General features: G+C 42.7%; 1 protein-coding gene across 4 annotated transcripts in view; it reads right to left on the reverse strand.

The window, feature by feature from the left end:
* LOC122540930 (lactadherin-like) overlaps nucleotides 1-18,382 on the reverse strand; it is an 89,775-nt gene that overhangs the window by 5,600 nt on the left and 65,793 nt on the right. For 2 of the 4 annotated variants that reach the window (XM_043677244.2, XM_043677246.2), the window contains 6 exons: nucleotides 15,515-15,628; nucleotides 13,062-13,243; nucleotides 9,816-9,971; nucleotides 8,483-8,627; nucleotides 3,470-3,672; nucleotides 1,351-1,506 (listed from right to left, as the gene is read on the reverse strand). In XM_043677244.2, the coding sequence (XP_043533179.2) occupies nucleotides 1,351-1,506; nucleotides 3,470-3,672; nucleotides 8,483-8,627; nucleotides 9,816-9,971; nucleotides 13,062-13,243; nucleotides 15,515-15,628 (956 nt within the window). The remainder of the gene's footprint in view (nucleotides 1-1,350; nucleotides 1,507-3,469; nucleotides 3,673-8,482; nucleotides 8,628-9,815; nucleotides 9,972-13,061; nucleotides 13,244-15,514; nucleotides 15,629-18,382) is intronic. The other 2 variants (XM_043677245.2, XM_043677247.2) reach the window with 1 other exon arrangement.

Below are 18,382 nucleotides of genomic sequence, written 5' to 3' on the forward strand. Positions count from 1 at the left end.
CCTGGCTGACAGATATAAATGGAATTGTGTAATATGCACTGTTTTATTGTTTGGCTTATCGGACTGTTTATATGTGATTGCATCTATTATTTCCTTTTTGATGTGATAAGATGGAACTTGAGTTTTGTCCTCTTTACCCTGTGAACTGGTTGTACAGTGGGGTTTGGGGGTCTGGCTTTGCTGCCCCTTTCCCCTGTAAATTGCTGTTTCTTGTCAACTGCTGTTTATTGTTAACTGTTTGCTTGTAACTTGTACTGTTGAATAAAATATAAACAGGAGTGTCAGAGGTTCTGTTCACTGTGGAAGCTGGCTTTGAGGGAGTTAGATCAGTGTCAAGGATTCTCCATGTGTAAATAAGAGGTGACTTGGTGATGGGATACCAGCCTCTGGGGTGTTATTTCTTTAAGCAGGCCTGGCCGCGATTGAGGAGACAGAAACAGAGTTAACGTTTTGAGTCCAGTATGCACTTCTTTTGAACTCCACATTCAGTTTCTTTCACTGCAGATGCTGCCAGACCCACTGAATTTATTCAGCATTTCAGAGTTCCAGCATACCCAGTATTTTGCTTTATGTGAGAATCATTTCAAAAATAAAATGTGAATCTGTGGATGCTGGAGATCAGAAACAAACAAAAACAGAAAATGCTGGAGAAACTCAGCAAATCCATAAATGTCTGTTCTGTAGAAGGGCCACTGGACTCCATCAATACTGTTTTCTCTCCATAGATGCTGCCAGACTTGCTGAGTTGCTCCAGCAATTTCTACTTTTGTTTGTTTCTGAACCAGTTTCAGAGTCCCAGTGCAAACCAGTCCACTTCAATGATCTTTGTTTAACAAATTCTAACAAGGCTGACTAAATTCAGACAGGAAGAGGGCTTACATTTGTATGAAGCTTTTCTCTCTGAGCATCCTGAAGTATCTCTCATCAAGACAAATTACTTTGAAGTGCAGGGGCAAACGTCTACTCTCTGCGCAGCAAGATCCAACTCTCTGTTTTTGATTGGTGCAAGCTGAGGGTGGAATGCTGGTCAGGATTTCAGGAAAAACACCTCCAAGGCAGGAAATCACCTTAGTGTTCTACTAATTTTATTTAAACAGTGACCTGAAACACTGATGGGGTCTCAGTCTGAGAGGCAAGTTCCCCTGACAGTCCTCTACTGGACTGCCAATTTCAATAAGATGCACAAGAGCTGGAATCATGCTTTATCCAACCATTTGCTCTCCCAAAGGTGGGGTTGACAATGACTGAGCCAACCTGACACAGCAGAGCAACAAAACAGGGAGGATAAAAAGGAATGTTTCCCCACTAATGTCTTTTGAAGTTCTCTGCACAGCCCACCATGTTGTTTACCTTGTCTTTCCTTGTGATGCTATCTTGGTAAATAGTCCATGACTGACCATCATCACTGAAGGCAACTTTAAAGGATTCTACATATTGAGCTACTCCAAAATCTTTTGCTCCTTGGGTGATGATGCCAGTGATCTTTTTAGGAATCAAGAGGTCAATCTGGAAAAGAGACAATAGACAAACATATTTAAAAAAAACTAATGCAATTGTGAAAGAGCTGCAGCCCAATCCAGCCTTCAAACAGACATAGCACAAACTGCAAACCCGTGAACTCTCTGCAACACATTTCATGTTTCCTTCAGTTTTAACACCAGTACTCTGTTATTCCTGAAGTTGATAACCTATTGCTGCTCCTAACTGTTTGTGTGGTGAATCCCCTCTCATTCCTCAACCGCATTGTGGTTCCTTCTCTATGAGCCTATAGCTATGACTGTGATTAAAACAAAAATAAATTAGAAAATCAATTGTCAAATTCATTTAACTTATTTTAAAGCCTAGCACCTTTTCATGGTCCAAAATGGTTTTGAAGATAGGAAATACTTATTGAAGATGACAGCAGTAATCACCTGATCCGGTTGAACCATCTAGAAGCAGGACTGAAGCTGAACTGAAATTAACATATTAACTAAATGACAGAAACCAGTCATTCAGATCTGCATCTAATATTTGATTTGCAACTTTTAAAATGTTTTAGACATGGGGATGAAAGTTCTCTGTAAATTATTCCCAGTTGCAAATATTAATGAAGTTAGCCACATGAATATGCAATGGAACTGTATTTCACACAATAGCTTTTAGACAAAGGGATAAAAAGAAGTGGATTTAAAACAGCAGAAATGAGAGGCTTGTTCAATCCCTCTCCCTGTTTCTCCCAGCATTTCAATAAGGTGTCCAAAACAAATCAGAATCATCCAATGATATCTACACATTTTACCATTGCGGAGGATACAACACATCAACTAAACAACTATGGTCTCAGACTAAATCTAAAGCTTGAAGAATTTTTCAAATCACACACTCTTGACCTACCTTTTCATTCTAGACACCTCCCACTTTGTAAACTTTATACCTGTGTTTGATGTTGTATTTTATTAATTTTCTCACCGTTAGCAAGTAATAAGTAATTCACCTAGGAAAACATTGTAATTGGCTCAAATTTTGACTCACAATACATTTTAACTGAAATGTGGCACAGGTACATGCTTAAAATAATTAGTTCTGGGCTTTGAGGCTTTGTAGTCTTCCTTGGATATGGGTGAGGGAACATGTCAGTTAAGACTGTGCCCATCTGACCCAAACTCTTGTGAGAGGTGAAGAGAGGAAAGTCCCATTTGCCAGCATTTGGCCCATATCCCTCTATACCCTTCCTATTCATGTATCCATTCAGGTGCCTTTTAAAATGTTGTCATTGTAGCAATCTCCACCACTTCCTCTGGCAGCTTGTTCCATACACGCACCACAGTATGCATGAAAAAGTTGTCCACTTAGGTCCCTCTTAAATCTTTCCCCTCTCACACTAAACCTACACCGTCTGGTTCTCATCTTCCCCAACCCAGGGAAAAGACCTTGTCTATTTACCCTATCCACGCCAGTCATGATTTTATAAACCTCTATAAGGTCACCCCTCAGCCTTCAATGCTCCAAGGAAAACAGCCCCAGCCTATTCAGCCTCTTCCCTATGACTCAAACCGTCCAATCCTGGCAACATCCTTGTAAATCTTTTCTGAATCCTTTCAAGTTCCACAACATCTTTCCGATAGGAGGGAGACCAGAATTACACACCATGCCAGTCCTATCTTTTTAATGCCAATGTTCTACCTTTTCTCCTTAACAGTTTTAGCAGCATAGATTGAACAATCTCCCCCTTTTAAATACACCAAGTCATTTTACAATCAGGACCTTCAGAGGCACTGCACGAATCCCTTGTACGAAGCCACCTTTTTTTTTACCGATTCGACGTTTGATAAATGCAGCTAAAATTCAACAATTAAGTTCGAATAGCACCACAATGTTCCATCAGAGGAAGGTAAATCATTTATCTAATTTTTGCATTATCCAGTTACTATTTATTCATTCACTAAACTATGACATTCATTTACTCAAGGTGGTTTCGGGCCAATACCTGAAGCCACTGTGATTTGTTGCTGAGCTCAGCAGTCCAGGCATTGGTTTTCCCTTGTTTGTCCAGACGCGCTAAGCAAGGTGCCCAAGTGAACGCATCGATTCCCCACATCTTGTACGTACTCGAAGCGGTGATTTGATCGTTTCTAATGAATCTTGACTTCATTCCAAGTGGCTCCGAACAACCTGTTGTGTTTAAGTAAACTGTAAACACAAATTTTTATGACAGAGTGGGAAGTGCCTCCAAGTCACTAAAGAAAGAAAAAAAATCTATCCTTTATCCTGTCTGCTCTTTCAAGGCCCTCAGCACCAGATAGTCTCCTGTACCTCATCAATTGACAATTTTTCATAGCATTTACCCTTGGTTGGCTCCATAGGAACTGAACAAATCAATGTGTGATTGTGAAGTTCCATGACTCTGGCATTTTTGAGGATCACATTTCCAGAATCTGGACAATTTTGTTTGATTTAAAAAAAATCAGGGTTCTTGATAACAACCAAATGAACCACAAAATTAGGAGATAGTTTTCATTTGGAATTTCTCCACAGAGTAATGCTCAGTCTCTATCTGTCATGTGAGGCACTAGCGAGAAGTTTCACCCACACAGAATGAGAAAGCACAAGGTCAAAAGGGCATGTCAGCCTTAGATACTACCTTGGAGTTCCTCTATTCCAGTACAGAAAACAGTATTTTGGAAAAGTTTAACAACGGATTATTTTTGATGGTTCGGTCATGGAAAATGGACATAAAGAACCATATAGAACTGGTAACAGAGCTATAAGTTAGTAAGACAATTGGGCTAGCTCATCTCTGGTGGGTCAGCGATGGGTACAATAAGTGAATCCAAGCCCTTGCTGTAAGCATTGATGCCTGTTCAATAGTGTGCTTGAGAGAATGATTGGGTGTGAGTAGAGCATTGCCCCAAGTTTATAGAGCTTAGTAACACTCCATAATCAATATTACACTGCAGGTGCAGTAGTCCACCTCAGCACAGAATCAGAAATCCATCAGGAAAAACGTTATAACATATTGCTATGGGGAGGAAAGGACTCATGGTACTTGATGGAGAGACAAAGACATGAATCACATTGCTCATTCACTCAAGTTTTCTCTAATATACTACTTTATTTCTGTTTGCCTTCCAGTTACTCCAAGTACCTTATGACAAATGAACTGTTTCCTATTAGTAACCTAACACTCACTGTCAAGAGGGAGGTCAGTGACAGTACATAAACAGGTCGGCAGACTTGCTGAATTCCCCCACTCATCTCACTGCTTCCCGTAATGGGATACCCCATTCTTACCATCATGCTGCAGATTCTGAGCCACTGAGAAAGAACAAATAAATAACATTAATATTTGTGATGAGGTGACATCTTATCAGGCATCGTTACTTTGAAGCATGGTGACTTTTGTCATGTCAGAATGCCCAGCACTTTACTAGTACCAGCAATGGCTAGCCAGTTTGCTGTTTGCTTTTTAGATGGTTAAAGGAGCAAAGTTTGCCCACAGAGATTGACAGAACAAGACCACAGGCAGATTGTGCTGCTTTTATTCTCATCTTTAGTGTTAAACACTAGAGGTTAAAAAGGTCATTGGACATAGACCAGACATATATTTTTTATTGGACTTTTATTTCAACTTGTCCATTGCAAAATTCCAACCCACTGACTATTTGCAATATAATACAATACAGCACAGGAACAACAGGCCTTTTGGCCCATCAAGCCTGAGCCAATTCCTAATCCCACTATTTATTGCCCAAACTTGGTTTCTATTCGTCTGATTGCCTCCCGTTCATGTGTCTATCAAGATATGCCTTCTAATATGCCTGCTTCCACCACCACCACTGACATTGCGTTCCAGGTACCCACCATCTTCTGTGTGCAAAACTTTCTCCACATGTCTCCCCTAAAAACATTCCCCTACTCACTTTGAAACAGTGTCCTCTTGTAGTTGACCTATCCACCCCGGGAAAAGCCTCTGACTATCCACCCTACCTATGCCTTTCATAATTTTGTAGACCTCTGTCAGGTTGCCCCTCAGCCTCCGTCTTTCCAGAGAAAACAATCCGAGTTTATCCAACCTGCACTCATATTTAAAACCCTCAGACCAGGCAAAATCTTGGTAAACCTTCCCTGCACCCTCTCAAAAGCACAGCAGGTCAGGCAGCATCCAAGGAGCAGGAAAATTGCCATTTCAGGCAAAAGCCCTTCATCAGGAATCCTGACCTGCTGTGCTTTTCCAGCAACACACACTCAATGCTTCTAAGCAGTCTGCCATTTATTGTATAGTTCACACCTGAATTTGATCTTCCAAAATGCATCACCTTGCATTTGGATTAAACATTTGCCATTTCTCTTGTTCCCAATATATCGACCGAGTCAAATTCTCACTCAATTATCTCTTAATGAATAGATAACAATCATCTCTTCCTGAGTTCAGTTTGGTCTCAGGCATTTACTGTCAGACCCCATGAGAGGACAACAAGAAGAACAATACCTCTGACTGTACAGCACACTTTATATCCCAAACAATGGACCGTCAGCCTATGTTATGCACATAAGCCCAAGTGTGGGGTCTGAAACCACAGCATTGTCTACCCAGAAACAAAAGTGCTACCAATTCTTCACACCTTCAGATACCTGAGCCTAACGGATTTCTATTGGGGGGAGAAAAAAGCATTAACGCTTTGAGAAAGGAGTCAGATAAATAACTAGTTGTAATAGAATTAGTGTAAAAATAAGGATAGACTAGTGATGAAATACTTCACCATGATCCTGGGGTTCTGAGAATGGGGAAAGGCCATTTTTGGTAACTGAATAATGGAGAATATTTCTTATTTGGTATTGGATGTTATGTTAGTGACAAGGACCCCATTTGTTGCCCATCCCTAATTGCCATTAAACAAAGCGGCTGCTAGACATTTCTAAGGACATTTTAGAGTCATCCATGTTTCCTAGAATTGTTTGGATTCACATGTAGACCAGACCAGGTAAGGATGGCAGGTTTTCTTCCAGAAGGACATCAGTGAACTAGATGGATTGTTTACAACAATCATCAGCGGGTCGTCATTAGAGTTCAATCTCGATTTGTTAAAATTTAAATGTTATCACCTGCTATAGTGAGGTTCTTGGGGCCTCTGGATTACTAGTTTAGTGATATTAACACAGCACGGTCTTTCTGGAGTTATGTCTGTTTATACTGACTGTTAAGGAAGTCACGAGTGGGAACTCTCCTCAGGATATTAAATGGATGAGGTAGAGTTCAGGGTAAAGTAGAACCTGGTGAAGAGTCACATTGGACTCTAAACATTATCTGTGCTTTTCTCTGATCACAGACCCTGCCAGAACTAAACAGATTCCCCAGAATTTTCTATTTTTATTTCAGAACTCCAGCATCCACAGTATTTTGCATTTATTTCAGGGAAAACTTGTTTGTGCTATAATTCTATGAACTAGAAACATCAAATTAGCAACAATCTCACAATCTTCTTTTTGTCATTTACATAAATGATTTGGACGTGAGCATAAGAGGTACAGTTAGTAAGTTTGCAGATGACACCAAAATTGGAGATGTAGTGGGCAGCGAAGATTACAACAGGATCTGGACCAGATGGGCCAATGGACTGAGGAGTGGCAGATGGAGTTTAATTCAGATAAATGCGAGGTGCTGCATTTTGGGAAAGCAAATCTCAGCTGGACTTATACACTTAATGGTAAGGTCCTAGGGAGTGTTGCTGAACAAAGAGACCTTGGAGTGCAGGTTCATAGCTCCTTGAAAGTGAAGTCGCAGGTAGATAGGATAGTGAAGGTGGCGTTTGGTATGCTTTCCTTTATTGGTCAGAGTATTGAGTAAGGAGTTGGGATGTCATGTTGCGGCTGTACAGGACATTGGTTAGGCCACTGTTGGAATATTGCGTGCAATTCTGGTGTCCTTCCTATTGGAAAGATGTTGTGAAACTTGAAAGGGTTCGGAAAAGATTTACAAGGATGTTGCCAAGGTTGGAGGATCTGAGCTACAGGGAGAGGCTGAACAGGCTGGGGCTGTTTTCCCTGGAGCGTCGGACGCTGAGGGGTGACCTTATAGAGGTTTACAAAATTATGAGGGGCATGGATAGGATAAATAGACAAAGTTCTGGATTAGTGGTGCTGCAAGAGCGCAGCAGTTCAGGCAGCACCCAAGGAGCTTCGGAAGCTCCTTGGATGCTGCCTGAACTGCAGTGCTCTTCCAGCACCACTAATCCAGAATCTGGTTTCCAGCATCTGCAGTCATTGTCTATTTAGGTGGTAAAAACAAAGTCTTTTCCCTGGGGTCGGGGAGTCCAGAACTAGAGGGCATAGGTTTAGGGTGAGAGGGGAAAGATATAAAAGAGACCTAAGGGGCAACTTTTTCACGCAGAGGGTGGTACGTGTATGGAATGAGCTGCCAGAGGATGTAGTGGAGGCTGGTACAATTGCAACATTTAAGAGGCATTTGGATGGGTATATGAATAGGAAGGGTTTGGAGGGATATGGGCTGGGTGCTGCCAGGTGGGACTAGATCGGGTTGGGATATCTGGTCGGCATGGATGGGTTGGACTGAAGGATCTGTTTCCATGCTGTACATCTCTAGGACTCTATGACTCTATGATCAACAACAATATAATTTTAACCACCAATCTCATGCTCACCACATTTCATTGTCTGAGCATACACCATCAACATTAAAATGGTCATTCTTTTTGTCATAAACAACACCAAAAACTAAATTTAAATAGTGTCATTCATGCAGAAAAACATTCCATTTTACACCATAAGAACATTATGAATCAATATTTCCTCCTTAAAGCTATTTCCTGCATTGATGCCTAAATAGATAGGCAATATTGGGGATATTTTCCATTACCCACCTCCTCTCAAGTATTTTGGACAGACATATTATCTCCCCTTGCATTCTGCTCTCACCCCTGGGGCTAAGTTCCAGAGGTATTCATTTTCATTCCACCTTAACTACTCCTGATCTAAGATTTACCGTTCAGTTCACAGCCAAGCAGCTCCATGCGCAGGGTGCAAGCCCTCTGACACACCACAGGAATAAAGCGGATGTACTGGGCAATGATGGGTGGATCAATCAGATTCCTCTTCTGTTCATTGTTATTGCGGTTTCCAGTAAATATCTGCAAGAACAAGGAAAAGAATTATGTATCATAATAGTAAATCAGCAAATTGGAGAAACGTTGATATGTCTGTACACCAGAAAGAATGCTATTGGCATTGTTTCTCCCTCAAATATTTTCTCTCTTCTGATACTTCATACAGAGTTCCAAAACTGAATGCTGCTCTGTATCACCCTACCTTCTTTCATGTCATTTCATGTCAACTTAGACAATGAGACCTCATAGACATTATGAACATCGACAACATTACAGCTACTCTTGACCCCCACCTTCAAGCAATAACTAAATGGTCATTGACTGGACACCAGAGGTTTCACCATTCTAGCCCAACATTAAGCAAATGTTACATCCAACCCTGCCCAGTATTAGACCACTGAGATCAGACAAATGGGAAAAGACAAGCTTAGGAACATCCAATAAACCTAAAAAGGTTTACATTCATCTAGCGACTTTCATAGCCTCAGGGCATCCTCTACATCCAAAGAAGCATTTTTAAAAAATCTAATCACTGTTGAAATATTTGAAATGCGGCAACCAATGTGGGAAATGCAGCAGCCAATATGAGAACAGCACCCACCCAAAAACAGAAATGTTAGTGACTAGAAAATCATTTAGGGATGTTGGCTGCAGGACTAACTTTGCCCATATCTGTTGCCACAGGATCTTATGTATCCACCTCAAAAGACACACAAAAACTTGGTTTAATGTCACATATGAACATCCACACAGGTCAGCATTATTACCAACTGGGCCATCAAGCAACCATCCCCCTTTATTATACTCAGTGTTTGACTACCTTTTAGGATTCTGCACAAATGTGACTGAATAACAGAGCTGCCTCTGAACCTTTCCGCAATGCGATGACAGACAGTTGGTTCTGCTATAACATGCGTTTCTTCAACATGAATTGGCTATAACACAATGGAAGAACTTAGACCATTATTTACAGAACACAAACTTTCCTGACCTGTATTGGCTATAAAGCGATTCCGGTCCCATTGGTTTAAATGGTGCTGCTATTACCGATTTACTTATGACGCGGAATCACATGGAACGGAACTATCGCGTTATATCAGAACAAACTGTATATCGTTTTTGACCATAGAATCTACCCTATACCCAACACTCTGTCAGTTAAGGCCATTTGAGAAAGTTTCATTCATGTAGATAGCTATCATTTGCACTTACCTTGTCTTTGTTGTTTTCGCTGTCTTTGATGGTGACAAAGTTTACTCCATCAAAGCCGTAAGCAATTTTAAACATTTTGATATATTCTGGAGACCCCAGTGCCAATGCACCCTGTGTGACAACCCCAGTAATTTGCATCCTTCTCAGCAAATTCACCTGAAAAACCAAAACAAAAGTCATGAGTACAAATAAAAAGCATTGTCCTTCGAAGCAAGTTACTGTACTGAAACTAGGCCCTTGAATTCAGAAGTGGCAGGTGCAAAGAAATCACTCCACCCAGCTCTGAAGAAGCAAAAATTATGGATTCTCCTCCTCAAGTGAAGCCTGAGTTTGGCAGTGTAGGAACTAGATGACCTGGTAGGAAAGATTAGGCAACGAGAGAAAATGGCAGCACTGAGGTTCATTACCATACTTAAAGTGACAACCCACCTCCTTACAAGAAATGTCCATCAGTTTGAGGCATTGCCATGCCAATGTGGAATCAGGTGAGAGGTTTTAACTTTAAAGATCTGTACATCACATCACTGTTCACCGATCAGAATGAGCAGGAATACATTCTCTCTCCCTCATCACAGCCCCTGACTCTCACCCTTTTCCCTCATATCAGAGGCCTTCCTCTCAGACCCTGTGAGTGGGGTTCACATCCACATCCCAGCTTTAAGGATCGAAGACTCCCATTGACCCACCTCCAGCCATAGGCTTTTAACCTGGGCCATTTGTCTGCTCCAAAATGCTCCCTCCCTGATGAGAAGCCAAATCTATTAATCAAGAGATGCAGTGGGTGGGGATCAGGCTGTCAAGGAAATGAAAATATTGTGGTAATAGAACACCCTAGCTTGTAGGGGAATCCCAGACTTGGCTTTTCCCTTCTGAGTGACTCAACACCAAATGCATCAAATCTGTCCCCTTCAATATCGGAGTCACTGGGCTAAATTTTATGGGGACCATTTGGGCAGGCCCCATTCCATATACATGTAAACTATCAGATTGGTAATCTGACATCATTCTCAGCAGTCCCAGAGAACACAGAACATAACCAGGTCCTGAAATTAGAGGCCTCCCCATCTTCACAAAGAAGCTAGTAAACAAGCTATATTGTGTTTTATAAAGCCAATAGAGTTTTCATGAGCCACACTGTCGTACGGAAGGTACATGGCAGTAACGCCAGCAGTGTTTTATGCCCAGTGTGGAGATGCCATGAGGGCACATGAAAGGCCTAAGTGATTGCTTGTCCAGTATGTTCTTTTCGGATGGCAACTATGGGAGGAAGCTCATCCGAAGCATAAACACTAAGGGTCCACTGGGTTAATTAGCTTGCTTCTGTGCTCAAAGTATTATGTAATACTCAAAGAGGGGTTTCACCAGAGCAGCATATAATTTGATGGTGATCTCCTTTGACTCGTAGTCTTCTGTCTGATGGTACATTCTGACCTTTCACTGGCTTTGTTGGCCACTGCTCTGTAATTGGCAGGACATTGTGAGCGAGAGAAAATGAGGGCTGCAGATGCTGGAGATCAGAGCTGAAAATGTGTTGCTGGAAAAGCGCAGCAGGTCAGGCAGCATCCAAGGAACAGGAAAATCGACGTTTCGGGCATAAGCCCTTCTTCAGGAAGGTTCAGTTGAAAGGTTTCCTGTAATCTCTGAGTTTTAAGGACTGATGTGGAGTGACAATACACTGGGGACAGCTACGGCAAGGTCAGTGTGTGTTATTGATCCCTCAGGGACAGGAGGTCCTATTCCTGTGAGTTACCGGTCAATCTGAGTGGAACAGTGGCTCAGTGGTCAGCACTGCTGCCTCACAGCGCTGGGAACCTGGGTTCACCCTCAGGTGACTATCTGTGTTGAGTTTGCAAAATCTCCCCATGTCTACATGGGTTTCTTCCAGATGTTCTGGTTTCTTCCCGTTGTGCAGGTGAGGTGGATTAGCTATGGGAATTACAGGGATAGGATAGTGGGGTGGTCTGGGCAGGGCGCTCTTTAGAGGGTCGGTGTGGACTAAATGGGCCAAATGACCTGCTTCCACACTGTTGAGATTCAATGATCCTCTGATCTGATTGGTCAGCAGCTGAGTAGTCCTCACAGCGCCAGTACTCCATAGTGGCCATTGCTGGGATTGCAGGCAGTCCCAAGGCAAAGACAGCATGGATATCAGACAAAGGTAATTTGAGGCCTCTTTGGGTAGAGAGGAGTGAGTGACCTCAGGGAAGAGGCTGCTGGTTTAGGTTTTGGAGGCCAGGGTGGAGGGGAGTGTGTAGTTGAAAGCCAAGTATAACATCTTGTGTTGGGAGAGCTCCACAGGCATACAGGACACCCTGCCCAAAAGGACATACCCCCTTTCTTTCTGCCTTTTCACAAGAGATAATGAAAATCAGGCTGGCCACCCATCATGGCCTTCCACTGTCTACCTTACTGTGGCAGCAGAGGCAGAAATAAGCCTTTAACTAGGAGAGGTAATATAAACTGAAGACTTCAATTCTCAAGGTTGAGAAAATGTCAAAAAAGGCACATGGGATCCTGGGTTATTTAAGCAAGCATGATGTAGACAGAACAAGGAAGTATGATGAACTTTTATTAAGCACTGGCTCGGGCTCAATTTGCGTACTGTGTCTAATTCTAGTCAGGAGGATTTGATGGCTTAATATTGTGCAGAAGAATCATCACGAGAATAGTTCTAGAGATAGGTGACTTCTGTTGTGTAGATTGGAGAAGCTGAGGTTGTTCATTTTAATTGGTCAGATAGAAGTGTCAGTAAGTTGATGCTTCACCCAGCCTGATTATAGGGGACGGCGTGGGAAGGAAGGTTGGGTGCCTGTCTTATTTTACATGACCACCTCCACCCGCCAAAAACAAGTCCATCTGGGGGCTGTAAATGTACCCCGCCTCCCAGAATCATTTTGGCACAAAACGAGGCCCATCTGCTCCATGACACCTCTCCACAGAAAAATCCCATCAACGGTACTCCTCTGTTCTCTCCTCGTAGCCCTGAAGCGCCTTTAGAAATCATTAATAATCTCAGTATCCACCAATCCTGTAGACAACAGAGTCCATGTCATCACCACTCATCATCAAAAAATGTTTTTCTCGTTTCCTCCTAATCATCTTGCCTGAAATGTTAAACCTGGTACCCCATACCCCCTGTAATACCATCAGTTGAAGGGAACAGCTTTGGTTTGTCCATTGTATCCAAACCCCATCACAGACCTGTTCATCTCATTCACTGTGAAAATATTCACTTGGACTCAGTACCTGAAACCAGGGATTAAGGTCAAAGGTTGCCATGCTCCAAGCATTCACAATCCCCTTGTTGTTGAGTCGTGCCAGCTCTGGGCGCCAGCGCTTCAGACCGAGAAATCCAAGGTGCAGCGAGGAGGCGGAGATCTGGTGGTCATCTATTGCTCCTCCCTCCATCCCTAATGCACTTGCACAAGCTGAAACAAAGAAGTTAAGGGGAAACCAGTGAATAGCTAGGAGTGAGATTTCTTAAGATCGTTGACAAACCCCAGATTGCACACTTTCGGCAATGAAGCCGCATTCCAGTGAGTTTGGAGAGTCAGCTGGAGGAAGCAGTAGTGATTACGCATTGCCAAGCCTGGATTTAGAAAACATGATGTTGATAGATGAAAGAGAATATGATAGGGTAGGGAAGGCATTCTGAGGTTAGGAGTGAATGAGGGGGGGGAAGGGTAAAAATTAAGTTGGATTCGGAGACAGTGCTATGAATCTGGGCTTCCTACTTGGGATAAAAACATAAATTGCTGGAGAAACTCAGCAGGTCTGGCAGAATCTCTGGAAAGAAAGCAGGGTTAATGTTTCAAGTCTGGTGATTCTTCATCAGAGTTCTGCTTTCTTCCCACAGATGTTGGGTTTGTCCAGAAATTTCTGTTCTTGTTTCCAATCTCCAGCATCTGCAGTGTTTGGTTTGATTCCTTGCTGGGATGTTCATAACCTGTCGGGTTATTCCAAGCACATTGAGCAAGGGAGTCCCCCAATGTCAACCTAATCTTTTATTGTGTGAAAAGAGAGGATAGTTACCAGAGGCTGTAAGAAAGGGCAGGTAAACAACTTAATTCTTGGGAGTTTCTTTTCTCATCCAGGCTGCTCTACATTCCAATTGCTTGCAAAGGTAACAACCCATTGTCTCAGTAAACTCTCTCCTCCTAATCCCAACCCCCACCCCCCCACCCCCACACCCCCACCACTCCACCACGCAGATTCCTTCCTGATCAGATTTCATTCACAAGGGAAATTTGCAGATGAGAGGGTAGCAGCTGTTTATTTGTGTGTGTGTGAGTGTGTGAGAGAGAGAGAGAGAGAGAGAGAGTGAGTGTGTGTGTGTGTGTCTGTGTGTGTGTTGGGTGTGGTTGGTTGCAGGTAATTCACAATAAATTTAGGAGAAAGGGCCTCATTAGTTTCCTACTGTCATGAAGGAATGTTCAAAAAATGGCAGAAACTATAGGCCCTATAAAGCACGGCTGAGTGAATAACCACAAAAAGGATTGTTAATACGGATTTAATGTGCTTCTCTAAGCTTCTGTTTGCCTCCCTTGCCTGCATGTCACTCATCCAAAGTATCACTCCCACCTATCTTGAAACTGGGGCACAATTCCACAAGTGATGCCACTGTCCAGTACCTCAGCTAAATTGTCACACTGAAAGCCAAGCTACTAACTTGCAGTGGGCTGGTTAGCAACAGATGGCATCATATAGCTGGACTCAATCCTGTCCTCAACGCCACCTGACTCCTGCAAAAATTTCAGCAGGTGCTGCTGCATTGCACCAGGCACACCAGCAGGATTATCTTGGTGCAGACAGAGGTCAGTTCTGATTAATTAAACCCTCACGACTAGACATAAAGGGTCAGTATGAATTATTTCCAGGTCAAGAACAGTGCAAGTCATATTCAGTGTAAAATGCCTGTACTCTAGCCCAAAAATGTACCTCGTAATGGAAACAGGGAGAATCATTGATGTCTATGGAAGAGCGAGTTGATGGGCTGAATAGCTTCCTTCATCTGTACATGGTTGGGTGATATTTACCTGAATAAAAGGTATCACCACCAAGTTCATAAACCATCATCTGAATACTGTACAGTACAAGAAAACATCCCGCTGTGTCCCCTTTCTGAACAGCTTAATGATTGAGGAAAGCACCCATTCTATTTCTCACACAGGTCCCTCGAGTCAGATTGATGATCTGTACCAGTTGGGAGAGTCCAGAACTTGAGGGCAGAGGTTTAGGTGAAAGGGGAAAGATTTAAAAGGGACCTAAGGGCAACTTTTTCCACAGAATGTATGGAATGAGCTGCCAAAGGAAGTGCTGGAGGCCGGTACATTGACAACATGTAAAAGGCATATGCAAGGGTATATAAATAGGAAGGTTTTAGAGGGATATGGCCCAAGTGCTGGCAAATGGGACTAGATTAATTTAGGATATCTGGTTGGCATGGATGAGTTGGACCAAAGGGTTTGTTTCCAAAATGTACATCTCTATAACTCTATGACTCTGATGTCAGACAGCTTTTGTAAATCCAGTCCCATTCCCTGTCTCTTGTAGATAAAGGCGGGGGGGGGGGGTGCTGCCAACACTCTGGATTTTGACCTAGATCCTAGAGATGAAACAGCAAGTGCCCAACCCACATTGCCATCCAATGTCCAACCCAACATGCAGGTTATGACCTGATGAATAGCACAAACACTCACTGTGTTGGCAGCTTTTCCCCACATACGGAGATGGGCAATGACATGAGAAATCTGCATCCAGATCCACACACTGTCCTCCATTTATACATGGCTGGGAAGAACAATCATCGATATCTGCAAAAAGAAAAGTGTTTGAGTGTTTGTTAAAATTATTTATCATATTGAAAATATTGCACAGTGGTCCAGTGGTTAGCACTACTGCCTCACATCACCAGAAACACAGGTTCGATTCCCATCTTAGGCGACTGTCTGTGTGAAGTTGCACATTCTCCCTGTCTCTGCATGGGTTTCCTGTGGGTGCTCCAGTTTCCTCTCACAATCCAAAGATGTGCAGGAAAAGTGGATTTGCCATGCTAAATTGTCCATTATGTCCAGGGAGGTGCAAGCTAGGTGGATTACCCATGGGATGTGAGGGGTTACAGGGATGGGGTATGGGAGATGTGTCTGGGTGGCATTCTCTTCAGAGGGTTGGTATATACTTAATGGGCTGGAAATGTGTTGCTGGAAAAGCGCAGCAGGTCAGGCAGCATCCAGGGAACAGGAGAATCGACGTTTCGGGCATAAGCCCTTCTTCATTCCTGAAGAAGGGCTTATGCCCGAAACGTCGATTCTCCTGTTCCCTGGATGCTGCCTGACCTGCTGCGCTTTTCCAGCAACACATTTCCAGCTCTGATCTCCAGCATCTGCAGACCTCACTTTCTCCTCATATACTTAATGGGCCAAATGGCCTACAGTCACTTCAGTCCTTTTGCCCCACCACTGTTAATGAAGTCTTTAAACATTCAATCAGACAATGTGAAATTCCTTCCATAAATCTCTCTTCATTTCCCTGTCCAAATGTTTAAGCCTCCTTTGAACCTATCATTGCAACAAAGCTTTTGGTCATACTTTCCCAGCATATCCTTTTGGTTTTCCCTCTATACAGGCACTGGTTTTACTTCTGTACTAAAGATACATTATCGATGAAAGATGTGATTGTTTTGCTACAAATTGCTGGGGAAACTCAGCAGGTCTGGCAGTATCGGAGAAGACAGACACTGAGTTAATGTTTCAAGTTCAGTACAATTCTTCTTCAGAACATCTCTTGCCACAGATGCTGCTGCCAGACCTGCTGAGTTTCTCTAGCATTATCTGCGTCTCTTCCAACAGTATCCACAGGACTTTGCTTTAGTTTGTTGTTTTGGTTAAGGATATGGATAAGGAACAGCCATTTAGGACTTAGACGAGGTGACAAGGGCTCTGAATCTTTGGAATCCTCTACCCCAGGGAGCTGTAGATATTCAATCACTGAATATATTGAAGACCTGATGTGAAGGTGCCAGTGATGTACAGGGGTGGACAAAGTTAAAAATCACACAACACCCAGGTGATATTCCAACAGGTTTATTTGGAAGTATAAGCTTTCAGAACACTGCTCCTTCATCAGGTAGCTAATGGGGCAGGATCATAGGACACAGAATTTGTAGCGTCCTATGATCCTGCCCCATTAGCTACCTGACAAAGGAACAGCACTCCAAAAGCTCGTACTTCCAAATAAACCTGTTGGAATATATTGAGGATAGAGGTCGATAGATTGTTGGGGGTTCAGAGGGATTATGGAATAGAAGGATGGCTTGGGAATGTACACAGGATGGAAGATGGCTATATCTCCAAGGATATAGGGAAGTACACCAAATGTTAAACATCAGCAATGCCAAAAGCTTCAATTCAAGGATATTATCAGAAGAGACATGAGGACCTTCAACATCAATCACAAAAAGGTTGGATAAATGAAAACAGCAACAAGACCAGTGGGCAGGAATTTGCCACTGCTACATTAAGTGGTTTTAGAAGCTCGATTGTAGATGTCAGCCCTGCAAACAAACTATCAGCAGAGATCATGCTCACCAACAGCAAGGAACAACCTCATGGCTGGCAGTTTATGGCAGACTTTACTTTGCCAGGATTGACTTGTTCTTATATCAGAAGAAATGCAGCACATGATCTCACTTGACCTTACTGAAGTTCAGAGTTTCCACCTCCTTATGGATGAATGGATGTCAAACAAGGGATTCAGAGGAAAGGAGAAGTTGAGGTCGAAGATCAGCCATGACCTTGCTGGTGGAGCAAGTTCAAAGGGCCAAATGGCCTGATTTCATTCTGATTTGTTCCAATGATATTAGCATGAGTTACCAGCCTAGTAATTCTGAAAATTAAAATTAAAATGTTGGCGAGGAAGTTACAGAGATACTTGCATCTAGACTAGAAGAGATTGAGGTTCACAAGGAAGAGGCATTAGAAATACTGCAGAGTGTGAAAATAGACAAGTCCCCTGGGCCGGATGGGATCTATCCTAAAATACTCTGGGAAGTAAGGGAAGAGATTGCCGAGCCTTTGGCATTGATCTTCAAATCATCATTGTCTACAGGAATAGCACCTAAGGACTGGAGGATAGCAAATGTGGTTCCCTTGTTCAAAAAGGGTAGTAGAGACAACGCTGGTAATTACAGACCAGTTAGTCTCACTTCAGTTGTTGGAAATGAAGTGTTGGAAAAGGTTCTAAGAGATAGGATTTATAATCATCTAGAAAAGAATAATCTGATCAGGAACAGTCAGCACGGTTTTGTGAAGGGTAGGTCATGCCTAACGAATCTTATTGACTTTTTTGACAAAGTGACCAAACAGGTTGATATGGTGTATATGGATTTCAGCAAGGCGTTCGATAAGGTTCCCCACAGTAGGCTATTATACAAAATGCGAAAGAATGGGATTGTGGGAGACATAGCAGTTTGGATCAGTAAGGGTTCTCTCTCTTACATGGGCCTGTTAAACCAAGACTGTATTGGTTACATTCCCAGGTTATGCCTGTAATAAGCGGAAATCTCTTTT

The sequence above is a fragment of the Chiloscyllium plagiosum genome, unplaced genomic scaffold (genome assembly GCF_037043375.1).
Source record: "Chiloscyllium plagiosum isolate Xiang-an unplaced genomic scaffold, Cpla_swu_hap1 HiC_scaffold_39, whole genome shotgun sequence".
NCBI classification, from domain to species: domain Eukaryota; kingdom Metazoa; phylum Chordata; class Chondrichthyes; order Orectolobiformes; family Hemiscylliidae; genus Chiloscyllium; species Chiloscyllium plagiosum.